This window comes from Cygnus atratus, chromosome 1, assembly GCF_013377495.2.
Source record: "Cygnus atratus isolate AKBS03 ecotype Queensland, Australia chromosome 1, CAtr_DNAZoo_HiC_assembly, whole genome shotgun sequence".
Taxonomy (NCBI): Eukaryota; Metazoa; Chordata; class Aves; order Anseriformes; family Anatidae; genus Cygnus; species Cygnus atratus.
The window spans coordinates 183,655,499-183,670,385 of record NC_066362.1 but is presented as its reverse complement, the minus strand read 5'-3'; the positions used below and the strand labels follow the sequence as shown (position 1 = coordinate 183,670,385).

At 42.2% G+C, this 14,887-nt stretch overlaps 1 protein-coding gene across 3 annotated transcripts in view; it reads right to left on the bottom strand.

The window, feature by feature from the left end:
- Nucleotides 1–12,133, bottom strand: part of DCLK1 (doublecortin like kinase 1) — a 239,195-nt gene extending 227,062 nt beyond the window's left edge. For 2 of the 3 annotated variants that reach the window (XM_035542884.2, XM_035542886.2), the window contains exons 1-2: nucleotides 11,801–12,065; nucleotides 8,436–8,824 (exon numbers count right to left, since the gene is read on the bottom strand). In XM_035542884.2, coding sequence (XP_035398777.1) covers nucleotides 8,436–8,811 — 376 coding nt within the window. In that variant the 5' untranslated portion in view covers nucleotides 8,812–8,824; nucleotides 11,801–12,065. Of the gene's footprint in view, nucleotides 1–8,435; nucleotides 8,825–11,800 lie in introns of all 3 variants that reach the window. The other variant, XM_035542885.1, reaches the window with a different exon arrangement.
- Nucleotides 12,134–14,887: the final 2,754 nt, after the last annotated feature.

The window sequence follows — 14,887 nt, the reverse complement described above, 5'->3', positions numbered from 1 at the left end:
AACACACCCACAACACGTTATCTTTAAAATTTGTTAATTTTATAAAACATTAATAATGTTTTGTAGAAAGAAAAAAAGTAAAAAGATCCTGCTATGAACAGGACCACCCTCAATACGATAGTAACCATTGTATAAAATACAATTTATTTTTTTTTACTTCTGTGAAGTATCTGTGCAATTTTAGCCCCCTCTAGAAAATTTTAAAATTTATTCTTGCCTCCACTTGAGTTTGTCATGAGATTTAAAAATCACCAGCAACCTCTTTGGGAGGAGGAAAAAAAAAAAGTAGAAAACATTTACTTTCAGAGTCAAAAAGTGTTTGGCTTACTGGCATAAAATAAGGATTATTTCATTAAAAAAAAGGCTTCATATTAAAACTCACTTCTCAAGGGGTAGGTGAATAAACAAATGGCCATGTACAGCATACCCAGAAGTTTTACATTACATTTATAAAGAACAAATTTGGTTCCTTTTCTTAAAAGGACAGCATTCCATGTGGTTTTTAATACCAGCTATATTTAAAGGTCAGCTGGCTTCCTTGTAGTGTATAACAGCACATCATCTCCTAGCTACAAAATTAGTTTTGTGTAAATGACCATAAAATACTGACTGAAGCTGTAGGAGTATTTTAACATCAGACTGCTTTCCCCTTCATTTTCAACAGTACTATATTACACCAATAAAATATGTGCACCAGGATACTCTTTTTTCCCTTGAAGGGGCTTACATTTATATACAGAATGTCTCAGAGACAGAATATCCAAAGCCTTGTAAGATTAACTATCTATGATAAGAGCTATCATGTAAGAAAACAGAAATAGAGACGCCTCTACCATCATATTGTAAACTTAAGATTGTTTATTCCTCCAACACTTTGCTTGAAGTACAAAAAAACTTTAGGGAATTTGGTCTGTGACTGCACTTGTCGTTCACAGGTGCTCCTATGGGTCAGCCCTGAAAGAACACAAGCCAAACAGATCAGAACCCCGTCCTAAAAAGCATCTTGTACCTCATCTTAAAAATGTGTAAGTACTATTTTATGGTGATATTCAGCAATTTTCGAGTACTCCTGACTTAAGTATAAGCATAGATTTCCTGAACTTGGGACCCATGTTGACCGCAGCCAGAAATTTCATTGTGTAATTTAATCCTTTATCATTCATGTTGCTTACATACAGAGGAAATGCCAAAATACAGGACAAAAACCCTTCACCTTGGTTTTCATCCTCTCTTCTTGTTCATAGTCACCTTAAGAAGAGATGACTGCAAAAAGAGTTTCACAATGGACATGACGTACTAGTCCAATAAATTCACCTTCTGCCTTTACTACCGCTTCCTCAAAAGTCCCTCCCAGCTGCTGTAATGATGAGGCAAAGAGGTCAGTGTCTCAACAACGTGAATCAGAGTCTGGAAGAAAACAGGCTCACTGCAGTTAGGACAAGACTAAAACTTTCAAGTGATGAAGCAATTTTTTTATTTGTTTTATTTTTGGCAACCTTTGGCTACCGTTGTCTTGCAGACAACAGCCTCAGCACAGTGATTTGTACCAGAAGGGAGACAGAAACTAATTTGCTGACAGCTCCAGAAAAAACAGAGAAACACACTTCCAAGGGGTAACTGGACTCGAGCACCACCAACTCTTGGTCCAGGTCAGGCCTAAGCACGAGGCCCTGGAGCAGGTCCAGAGAAGGGCTACAAAGCTGGTGAAGGGCCTGGAGCACAAGTCCTGTGAGGAGCGGCTGAGGGAGCTGGGGTTGTTTAGTCTGGAGAAGAGGAGGCTCAGGGGAGACCTCATTGCTCTCTACAGCTACCTGAAAGGAAGGTGTGGGGAGCTGGGGGTCGGCCTCTTCTCACAGGTAACTAGTGATAGGACTAGAGGGAATGGCCTCAAGTTGTGCCAGGGGAGGTTCAGGTTGGGAATGAGGAGACATTTCTTCTCAGAAAGAGCAGTCAGGCACTGGGACGGGTTGCCCAGGGAGGTGGTGGAGTCACCGTCCCTGGGGGTGTTCAAGGAGAGGTTGGACATGGTGCTTAGGGACATGGGTTAGTGGGTGACATTGGTGGTAGGAGGACAGACCAGATGATCTTGGAGGTCTTTTCCAACCTTAATGATTCTACTCTATGAAAATACAGCCCACAAGTATCAGTTTTGACTAACTGACTGCTGGAAGAGGAGGGTAATCTGTACAGGGAATAATCTCTGAACACTAGATTTGTAACAGAAGACACATGTTGAAGAAGGAGATACTGGATTAAAAAAAAAATTAGGAGACTGCCTACTTAAAATATCCATTAGACAGCACTTCCCCAAGAGACGGGAGTCAGCATCTCCCAGTGCAGTCATCGGTCCCTAATGAAATTTTGACTCTTGATTACAGTATCAATAGGCGTTAAGAGAGGAAAGGGGGGACATCCAGCTGTTTGGTGACATCTGACATCTAGGAAAGAGTCATTTATGAACATTCAAAAGTAACCCTTCCCTGACAGCCCCCTGCCTCCTCACCTTCTCATCTCAGCAACACTGTGAATGAAATGTACCGCACTTTAAACCTTTAAAAAGGTACACAACACTTGTTTTCTGATTTTGAAGCTGTAATCTCACAACGTAAGTTGTGTGAGTGCTCAACACTTCAGAAATTCCAAGTGGAACAAGAATAAATCTCAAAATAAATCTTAGTATCTAGAGACTAATAGAAAGCTAGTCATATAGAAGGACAGATCCCAAAACATGATTTATGTTTAAAAAGAAATAAAAAAAAATGCCTACTACCCAGAGTTATACATCTGTCAAAATTCAATACAGATGAACCACTATAGCCATTGAACGCTGAAGGATAGTTCTTATAGGTCACAACAGAACTTCATAAAATGCTTCATGTATTAAATTTAAAATATATATATATATATATATATATATCTGTATACAGGGTGGCTGCTAACTCTAAGTACTGATGCAAGTGTTTGATTCCCTCTTTGGCATATGGACATTAGCAGTTAGTTTGTTTCTTCCAGCTTGCTAATTTTCTCATTACCAGAATAACCAAGCCAGTATCTCTTAATTAAAAAAAAAAAAAAAAAAAAAACACTTATTTTCCTTACATTGCTTTTCTATGCTAAAGGCAATCTGGCCTAAAATAGCTTCATACAGAAGCCAGTTGGTCTTAGGTAGAAAACCCTGGAGAACAAATGGAGAACCTGCTTGAATCACGGAAGCAGAGAAGGAACAATCACCATTTGTGAGGCAGCACAACTTCCAATTTATTGAAGCAGCCTTGGTTCCTTGTAGAAGGGTACACGCTAGGAAAAGAAAATTCATCTACAAACTGCAAAGGTGGGCAAACTGCAGTAATGGCACACTTGGGTGGTGAGACATCCCAGTGGAGATGCTCAGTCATTCACTGCAGTCCGTTTCCCCTGTCGATGTGACAATGGACAGATTAAGACAGTGGGGAAGGGGAATGGCACCCCCAGCACCCAGTGCACACCTGCTCCTCTTCACCTCCACCCCTTTTTTTGCTTGGCTTCATACCAGCAAAAGACAGAGGAAAAATCTCTCAGGGGGGATGATGAGGAATTCTGACTATCCTCCACCATGCAGAGCAGACTGCAAAGGAAGATGACCTGAACCAAATAAGTTACTACCAGATAGATCCCAGATGTGTTAGTTAATAGAGCAATAACCTACTTAAACTACATTACTGCTGCCTTGTCTTTTTGCAGTGTCTGAGAAAATGCAACGCTGCAAATGAGATGGAGCACCTATAGGAAATACATCTGACCTGCCCACGCTCACCTAGCAATCAGACGCACCATGAACTTGAAATCAGGTCTCCTCAGATTTTCTAAAGGACTTTTTGGCACATTTTTTTTCTGCTCAGCTCAGACTAAAAATTCTTCTTTCTTCCTCTTTGCAATCCAGGGGAAAAAATAGATATATTTGTTTCCCATTCTGTCCCCTCCTTCCAGATTTCCTCAGTCTTGCTAAAAGCAAGATTGGTCCTGGATAGGTCTTGTACATGCTTTTAAGGTTACTGGAAAGCACCTAGATTTTCTTGTTGCTGTTGTTTTTAAAAAGGGCCTTCCAAGAATTTGTTTAGGAAGTCATAATGTGAATTGACTGGCTATTGTGGCTAATGGATGAATCTTCTCAAATTCATCAAATAAAATAATCAAACACCGCCAAAACAACCCTCTACCATTTTATGCAACAGAATTATTCAGCTGTTTGTTTATTAAACAATATAAGGATTGCAGACATTTCTGCCATAGGATCCAGTCCAAGTTTCAGTAACTTTGATAGCCCTGGATTAAGTCCATGGTAAATATCCAGTATAAATTCAATCCTATAAACAAGCGTCCACATAGATTCAGCTCTGCAAACATTTAAACAGATACTTTACTATTATTATTTCCACTGCATGTTGCACATGAACCTTTCCAGCCCACTGATTCCCAACCACTGAGGTAGGCACGACCTAGAAGAAACAGCAACAGCTCCAGAGTGCATCAGAGACTGATTCCTGCAGGCAGACCAGGCTGGGATTCTCACCAGCACTGCTGGAGCGGGCAGCAAAGTCAAGGAGGCAGCAGCAGGAACAGATGCAAGAGCAGAAAGCAGAGATGTGAGAAACGAGGTGACGGTGGAAGTAGCAAGACACATACAAAGAGCCAGGAAATCTTTTACAGCCCACCACTTCAAGCAAGGAGACTGCTTTCTAAAATTTTCCACTGGAAGGCAGCTTCCCTGCTGCGAATGCTAACTGCCCGTCTCCCCTCGCAAGAGCCTTCTCAACCCTCACGTGGTCCATCACCTACCTCCTCTGCCACTCCTGAGAGATTCCTACCTCCAAACAATTTTTAACCAGATTTTCAACCTGGTATATTTGCGCTCTTTCAAGCTGCTCCTTCAATTAGGATTACAGCTGCCAGACAATCCTCCTAGAGACATTGATTTTTTTTTTTTCCAACTATTCCTTAGTATTATTTTTACGATTATGCCTACGCAATCTGCATGTACGCATACAAATCTTTACAATAGCTTGGCAGCACACCCAATACTGGCATGTGACAATGCTGTTTCCTAGTACTCTCTCACCCATCTTGTGGTTTGGGGTTTTTTGGTTTGTCTTTGACTGCCAGTTCTCTGCTGCCGGCTTCATCTTCTGTGGTAGGTAATGTGGAAACTTAAAACAATTGATTCTGGTTCGTACCCAAGGCTCTGAGGTAATATTAAAATAAAAATTAATGAGAAAGGGATGCAGTACTGGCTATAGATTGATTCTGCGGTCTTTGTTCCACGCAGTAGGACCCCAAGAGTAAAAACTGTAAATAAAACCCTTTGTTTCAGATGTATCCTGCTCATTCCAACCTATTAGTGGTCTTATTGCACCATCCAATGGTAATTCTTGGGGTAAGAACCATCAGTCCACCTCCATCGACAGCTTTAAAGATGGTACCCTTTTGGAAAAGCCAAAGGAATTCAGTCATTTCCAGAGACTTTGTTTACAAGTTTGATTTAGCCTTAAAAGCAGCTTCACCTTTATTGTTTCTACATGCCAGATTACATATCATACTCAGAGGATAAAGTCATTTCACATTTGGAAACCGTTATTTCAAGGTAAGAGGGTTCTGAGCATCAGGTCTGACAAAAAGAAGATAACCTGAATCCGTTATATTCTTTACTTCATCTAAGGTGAAAGCAAAGAAGTTGCTGAGCTTGTGAGACTTTTTCTAGCAGCAGCTACACACTTAGGGAAGTCACTAATTTCAGGTAGAAGCAGGACATGTCCATGCACCTCAAAATAACCTACACTACTAGCATACACCCATGCCAGCTCTGAACTGTATGCAGGGGAGAACTAAACATTACTGAAGCAAAACAGCTCCTTTGGGACCACCTTTCACACAGTTCTATGGATTTTGCTCAGGGATGAAAGGCAGTGGCTGCTGTTTTGTATTCCCCAGGAGCCAGCTGCTTGTCTTTGTTCATTTACCCATATGGGAAGGTAAGAGTTGAATAACTTCCTCACAGGCATAAATGCCAATCTCCAAATCAAGGCCTTAAATGTTTACCTTGCAATGCCATCACCAACTCAGGACTCATCAAAATACATAAATAAAGACTAGGATCTAAATTTGTAAGTCTCATGAAATTAATTCATACAGTAACGGAATGGTCTCACCATGAAGAAAGCAACACTTCAGATTTGAGCACAAATGTTATTTAGCAAAAAAAAAAAAAAAAAAAAAAAAAAGAAAAAGCAATTTTCCAGCTATTTAAACACGAAGTACAGCTTCAAGCTAATTGATGCTATACCAGACTAGCCAAACACTAACAAATTTGTACAGTAAAGAGTGAAACGGGCTTACATAAAACGATCAGTGAGCTAATACATGGACTTGTACTCTACAATGAAGCTCTGTAAGGGGACCAGAACAAAACACCCCACCGTACAGCTTCATACAAATAGGCAGAAGCGCACTTTCAGGTGGAACAAGGATGTAGCTCATTACTTAGACACAAAAATTGACTTCTGTAAATCCCGCAGTGTCAATGGCACAAGAAAATAAGATTGTCCAACCTGAACTCTACACAGCAAGAGAAGATGTGTTCGTCATAAAAGTAAGGAACGAAGTCCCACAGAACTTAAGAAAATCCCCAAGCCCTTCTTTAAAATAAAACTTATGACCTGGTACTGTCATTCACTTTGATTTATTTTGTAATAAATAGAGAAGAATAACACCAGTTATAAGTCAGTCAATCTTACAGGTTGCTGAATTTATTTCTGTATTCAGTTCTTTCTTTTTAACAGCTGGTTGTGACTGGCAGCAAAGGCTATGCAAATCAACATTAATATCAATGCTACTTGCTTCTTGATGAGCATACCAATCAAATAAGCACAATTATTTATACCGCTACTGAGAAGAAAATACACAAACACTGCTTTTAAATAGATGTTGATTAATATTGGTCTTTCCTCCCAGTAATCAATTTTCTCCACTAATTAAATATCACCCTCACAAATACGGTTCTAACTCTGCCCTACAACTCATGACATTGATCTTAGAACCAGTTGCCTTTCCATTTTGCTAGAACTACGGTCCTAAATCCAAAAACTCTTACTTACACGGGCAATCCCATCACTCCAATTTCTCTCAGCATCTTTGTTTTGTTCCTGTTTTGCTTTGTAGGAAAGGAAGATCATCAAGAATACCCTCTTCCCAAAATTTCTCTTTAGAAAGCTTTCCTCTGTTATAATATCTAAAGGAGACAACTCAATGGTGGCTGCACACCAGCTATGTAGAGATGTGCTCCTCTTTCAGGAACCCTTTTCTTCTTCTCTCCCCAAATTAGCATTCTTCTGATCATCTCATTACACCCTGGCACTGTAAGTTCTCTCACCCCATGCTAAAAATGAAAATCAGGAGGAAATTGCAAACTCTGTTGAAACTCTAAATTAGCTCCCCAGCAGCTATAGGTCCATAGGTTTTAGTTTACAGGTTTGACCAAGGCACATTGAGACCAAGGGCAGGATGAAAGCAACAACCAAAACATTATTGTTCAGCCTTTATTTTCTTTGATCACAGCCAAGGATCTGCACTTAAACTTTAGACAAGAAACATGTCGGTTATGCCTGTGTACTGGTTAATGCTTTCAGACCTAATACATTTTCATGTTTTATACTAAGATCTATTGTCTACACACATAAAAAGACATCCACTGCCAGTCAGAAGCACTTTACGTTGCAGTAACTGATAGCGCTTTATAGTGCAGGAACACAAACTTTATTAAAAAGCAACCTAAAGACACCAATGAACTAGGGAAGAAGAACAGCAAAACTTTTATCTCCTGCAGTGTTTAATTCTATTCAAACCATCTTCCCCAGCTGAACCACAGCTACAACATTACTCTTTAAATGGCTGCCTACATCTATTCCACTCTTTGAGTGAAGGGTACTTTACTTGGCATATCATTTGTAGCAAGAGTTGGAGCTCTTCACTTGGTATACAGAGACTTAAAAGAAATAACAAAAAATAAATAAAAATCAGAACTGACTTTCCTCTAGAGGTGAAGATATCTGCTGATGACACCTAGAAAATCTTGGACTTTGTCAAGTTTAACTGACTAAACTCTCGTTGCCATTTTAAATAAGCAAGTTCAGAAGAAGCAGCAGGTGAGGTCTTCAAGATCTAGGTCTACCAACACTAAGTTGATAGAGAAAGAAAGGTTAGACTACTGTCAACATGAGGGAAATAAGTAGCAAGGCAACAATACTTCAAGGCACAATTTAAAATATTCACAATTCTAGGTCATTAAAGATCCTTTTCCTATCAGTAAGAACAATACTGTTACTTATTTTTGGAAGATTTAACAGGTTAGACAAAAAAACCACCGACTCGAACATAACTCTACACTTCCAAATCTTACTGCTTACCTTCTACTAGCTGGTCCAAGGAGGAAATCTTCTTGGAGCCATCAATCGTGTAGATTGTTCTCACTCCCTGGGGCAGATTCACATTGTCAGACAGAGTTCGGGTCAGATCAGCCAGCAGAGCTTCAAAAGATCTAAACCGGTCAGGGGAGATAGCATACACAATCCCTTTGAAATACCGGTCTCCGTTACGATAGAAGCGAACTTTCTTGGCTTTTTTCTCAGAACTCAGGGTCTGTAGAGTACGGGTTCGGTAAAAGCTGCAGTGGGCACTGTGGGTAGGGCTAGGCAAACCATTCACCCGGGACCCTCTGCCATACCGCTGCGCTTTATCACGCTCATCAAAATGCTCCAGCTCCATATCTCTCCCGAAGGACATCTTGAAGTTCAATCTAAGGGATGCACAAGAGAAGAGAAGGAGTTTAACAACTTACTCATTTTATGGGAGCTCACTTTAAGATAGCAAGGAATATACAAGTCATACACAGAAGACTGCTTTCTAGGTTGAGAAAAACGCTCGAGTGAAACCACACTACATTCACGTGTTCATTTTACAACCCTCCTGCCATGCCATAAAATCTGGTTTATTAGTCAGGCTTCTATATGTCATAGAAACACCACTCAGGAAACCCACTGCCAACAATACACAAACATTAAGAACTGTTTATTTAAATTCAGTAAGAGCTCTGAAACCAAGGTGACAGAGCTACTGGAAAAAAGAACAAATGGGTCGGCTTTCTACTTTTCCTCATCTTACATTCAGGTGGTATTTGAGACCATTCGCCCCCACTGAACTGTTTGTTCCATCTGTGATCTCAAAAGGTGTCACTTCAAAAGGTAGTAATTGCTTACTGAATGGCAACAAGTAAGAACTCAGAGCAATAGCTGTTGCAGGCTGGTGATGAGAATCAGGACTACCACTACAAATAAGGTGACTTGGTGGGTCAAATCCACTGCCAAAATGCCTTTGCTTATTCCAACCGCTGTTTTCCCTACAGTCTTAGCTTTGTAATAATCTATTTCAGTTGTCCTTATACTCTAATATACTCTAGATATTCTGAAAAAACAGAAATGCTCAAATGCTGTGGAAAAAAAAAAAAAAGGTAAGAGGGAGAGAGGGAGCCATAAAACTTGTATTATTCAATGAGCAAGCTACTTCTGTGCTTTATAAAATTTTCAAGAAGCATCATTAATATCTTAAGGCTAGCATTCAAAGCGGTTAATGGTGACAGCTTCTTTTGCCAAGAAACCTATCACTGAAGGAGTGAGAAGTTCAACATCAGTCAGCAAACCAGCAACTCGCATCTCCCATGCTTGACAGTGGCAAGGACCTCTCAGTTCTGACCAAAATGATCCCAGCCAGTTGTTCAACACAGTTCAGATAAATGAAAATTCACATTTTCAGAAATGAAATCATGGAGGCATATACTTGCTCTCTGTTTTTTTCGGCCAACGCAAGACTAAATACTACAAACTGAACACATTTTTTTTCTATACTTAAAAAAAAAAAAGTGAAGATTAGAAAACAACCAAAAGATCATCAGGTTCAAAACGCATTTATCTAATTTAAGAGCCACCTAGATTTGCAGTTGTCTGCAGAACAGCAAAGCACAGTAAGTTTATTTATAGCACAGATACACAGACCTAATTTAGAAGTGGTCTCTCTCATTGATTTCCAATAAAATGGAAAAAAAGTAGCAAGCACAAGCTTTGTTTAAACCACTCATAATTATATATCCATTAAAAAAAAAAAAACATCCAGACCCAGTGTAAAGCAGTAGGAGCAAACACAGAAAGACCTATAGATGCTCTTTAACTTACACAAGTTTGTATGAAAACAGTGATTGTACAGCTGGACTTTGATGCTTTAAAGCTGTAGGGAATGTGCTCAACAACTTCTCTGAGCTGTTCACGTGCTTAACTAGACCAAGCACCTAAGGCTAACCACTGCAAGCACAGGGCCTTGGGAATTATTTACCCTGGTTTAGGTACAGCTCACAACTTGTTCTGTTGTGTAGGCATGGGGTCATGTGCGCTTATGTATATATGCAAGATTTATATTTCTAAATACTTTAAAAGCAATCTAGTATGTGTGTATATGCATACATATTGCATCATATAAAATGTGTGTGTATGTATACACAAGAAAATGTCATACATATATAAATATAAAAGAAAAATAATCTGTCGCCCCTCATCAGTACCCACACACAGTTCAACTAAGAAGGCATGAACATCCACTATGGCATTTCACTGACAGACTGCCATGGGTCAAATACTAAACAGTATTTAATGGCCATGGCTTATGATCAAGACTATACCACCGATGACTCTATTTAAAAAGAATTATTTGTAAGCTGTTTTGCTTCATTTTTTCCATTCTATGAACCTGTTATTTCTGAAACTTGCCATTCAAAAGCTGTATGTTGGAAGCAACGCCTGTGACAGGAGAAATGGATTCTTCTGAGGTCTGCTGTTTCCTTTGCTCAAACCATCTCAAGCACACAAAAGGAAAACTAAGTTTCTATGAAGATATACTCCTAAAAAAGACTTTCGGCTCTAATAATTTTGGGTTTTGGAGAGAGAAGCACGAGGCACTGCCCTTTCTTCCGCACGCTTACGCTTCAATTGATAATGGCCGTAATTCCCAATTACGCCCTCTAAAAGAGAAATGGAGCTCCCTGCACAACGCCGCCTCGCTCTTTGCAGACAAGCGCGTGCGAAGCACAAGGTCAGAAGCAGACAAAGAAATCCTAAATAATTTCACCACACGTTGCGAGCGTGCGGATAAATATCGTATGGCTGCAAACACACACACATACACGGACGGAGATGGGTGCACCTCACGGGGCACACCCCAGCAACAGCAGCGTGCCAGCGATGGCTGGCTGGGCGATGCAGGTGCGGGGGAGCGCTTACATAAAGCACACGGCGATAGGCGCGGGAACCATCACCCAGACCGAAAAAATATAAAAAATAAAATACGGATGCATGCGACGGCGGCTTAAAATAAATAGATATTGTGCTGGGGTGAGGGAAACGTGCTCGAAATACACCGAGGAGAGCGCTGAGGCGGCACCCGGTACCTCAGCCCCTTCGTGAACCCACCACCACCACCCCGGTCACAAAAGCGGCCCCGGGCGCCCTCCCTCCCGGCCGGGGGCCCACCTGCAGGGCTCCCCGGGCGCAAGGGGCCTCTGCCCGGCCTCAGCCACCGCCTCGGGGCCGGCTGCAGGCGGGGGACAGCGCCGGGAAGCCCCCGCGGGCGGCACCACGGGCACAGGTGCAGGGCGGCGGGCACCCAACGGCCGCGCCCCACCGGTCCCCGGGCACGGCGGAGGGGGCGTCCGCAGCCCCCCGGCCCTCACCTGCTCTCCGCAGCCCGACGAGCGCTTCTCCCTCGGACCAGCCGGCGGGGCGCGGAGGGAAGGAGGAGGCGGCGGCGAAGCGAGCTGGGAGGCGGCTAAAGAGCGGCGCCTTCCCCCCCGCCGCCGGCGACCACCCGGCTACGATCGCGGGAGCGGCCGCGGCAAGCGGCTCGGGCGCCTTTGTTACGCCTCCCCCGGCTGCAGAGCGCTGCTGGGGAGGAAGCCCGGGCTGCAGCTGCTTCGCCTTTCTTCGGCTGCTGCCGCTGGCGGTGATTTGCATTAGCCCGGCCCTCATTGACATGCGGCTCTCCGCAGCAGCCTCTCCCCGCCGCTCTCTCCAGAGGGCGGCGCCGCCGTCTCCCCCTCTCCCCCCGTCTCCCCTCGCCGGGCGCTGCGGAGCGACCGCCACAGCGCTGCCCGCGGCTGCCCTCAGGCCATTTCTGCCTGCCCGCCGCTTCCCTCACCCGCTCGGCCGCTGGCGAGGCCCTGGCCCGGAGTCCGAGGACGTCTTTAGGTGTTTTTACTGAAAATGTCACTTGGCGTTTCCCAAGGGTCTTCCCTGATCCCAAGAGTCTTCCCTGATCCCAAAGGTTTCCCTGATCCCAACAGTTCTCCCTGATCCCAAAGTACTGAGTGTGCACCCAGTCACCGCAGCCTCATGACAGGACTTTTTTGTGTATTGAATGTTGAATTGGTGTGGAGTTTAGGTACTAAAATGGAGCCAGGCTTCCTCACACCGCTTGAGTAGCTGCAGGCTGACCATGGAGCTCACTAACCTCCACAGATTCCCCATTTTAATGCTTAAATTTCCCAGAAGAGGTATTTGCCCAAAGGCATTTCAGGCTTCATCTGACTGACCAGGCTCGTGCCCAGGCCCCTCGGGTCTTGGGTCCCATTTGCAAAGTCAACTGCCACACAAAAATTCAGTTGTAACTGATGCTCTCTCCTCAACGGCTTGGTTATTCTTGATGTTAGTATAAAACTCTCACAGGTTAAAACATTCTTAAGGCAGAGGACCAGGTTTGCCCTCCTCTGTGTAGCAAGGAATTTTAACCCTCTTCCACTTGCCAGGTAAACAGTATGCAGTCCAGGGGGACATGAAAGGAGAGAAAACACTGTCTGGCCTTTCTGTTGAAGCTGCTCCAGTTTGCACTCTCGAAGAATTAAAAATGCATTAGACCAGAGAGAGGGAATTAGTCTGTAACCTAGTGGTTATGGCACTCAGTCGGGAAGGAGAAAAGATGGCTTTGTGTGCATGTGTTGCAGACCATTTATGTGTTTTATATCCATAAATCCAGAAACAGTGGAGCAGGGCCTCAAGCCCAGGGTGCCCTGCTTCCATTGAAGACCTCTAATCAGACTAGAGCTTCCCACTTAATCTGTCTGGTTTTTGGCAATTGATGCCTTCAGTCTACAAAAGCTGTAAGATGCTCAAACTAAGAAGGGGATGGGGCACTCCTCCTCTTCCCTATTCCCCTAGTCCACAGACAGGCTCTTCAGAGACAGAAGATACCCCGATGGAGAAAAATGAATTGTTCCCATGTCTTTAACATCCTGGAAGAGTTCTTTAATAAGTAAGGTAATAAGTAAGTTGTTTAATAAGTAAGGTATTGCATAGAGCAGAGGCAGGAGTCTTCTGGACACACTTCAAACACTTTCCTTAGTTTTTGAAAGAGAAATGAGCACCTAAAATCTTCAGGAAATCCTCTGCTTGAAGGAGTAATAGCAATAAAATTCCTGAACACCAAAGCAATTCAGAACTCATTGTACAATTCTGACCTTGGCACTCTCTTACTGCCTTGCTGAGTTTTGGGGGATCTTGGCACTTAATTCTCCCTAGACAGTCAGTGGGGTGCTGGGGCACTTAACTAAGGATTGTCATTTTTCACATGCAGGTTCTCAAAAGCCGATCACCACCACATTGACTATTTCACCAGGTATATTGCTTTTTAGTCTACCACTTTTGAAAATATCTTGATGTGTATTTAGATGTACCAGATAAGGTGATACTTGTAGAGGTTAGTGTACTTGACTGGAGAATGGAAAATATTTTTTAAAGAATTCTGGTAATCTTGCATTAAAATTCTGTTCTTTAAACCACTGCTTTTGTAGGTCAACAATCACATAAAATATTCATGACGGTCTTAAATGATAAGAAAAACCAGGAGACTGCAACGACTAGAGATGGAAAAGACTATCACGGTCCTGACAAAGGGCTGCTCTTTAACATTCTTCTTGAGTGCTCTTTTGTCCACCACTGTCGCAGGTAATGGGACTTCTTCCCAAAGGAGACATCTGTTCAAAGCTGAATTCCTCCAATTATAAGGATATTTTTTCTGACAATCAGGTTAATGGAAAATTTCTTATGTTTCAGCTGTCTTCAAGCTGTAGTGCCCTGTGTTCACGTACATAATTTATTTCTTCCGTTGGTGTTTACCTCTCTCTGACATGTATTATTCACGTCTAGGCTAAGTGTGCAAAATACTTTGCAGATGTTCAAGGAAGATCCTCACTCTGATTATATTGTACCTTAAAATACATTTTAAAAAATACACTTTAAAAAATACACAAAGGTTAAAAGAATGCAGTATAAATAAATACTAAAGTAAAAATCTAATAGGCATGTATCTTCTTCGTTACTGTCCATTTACAGTTTTGTGTTTAACATGAAGACACAACACAACCTCACAGTCTGCTTGCCTTTGTCATGCATACTTGTCATGTGTTTTTTTTAAAGAACTTCAGGAGATGCTTCTCTACTTTTCTCATGTGTTTGTTCACAGCTTACATTGAAACAACGCAATTCTAAATAGGAGCACAGCCTGTGTAAATTGTTTCATCGGTTATATAATCATCCTGTTAGAAAAGTGTACTGTTTTTCTAATATGAAATTGTCTATCTTAGTTGCAGACTTTGGAACTTTGTGTGTTTCCAGGGTCCTCTGTGATGCATGTTTATAAACCACGAGACAGTCACTTCTTAACCTTCCTTTGGATAAAGTTAGCAAAGTTGAACTTTGCATCTCTGGCATTGCTAATCAGGTTTGTCAGATCGAACAGTGTTCCAGCGGTGCTTTTCTGAACATTT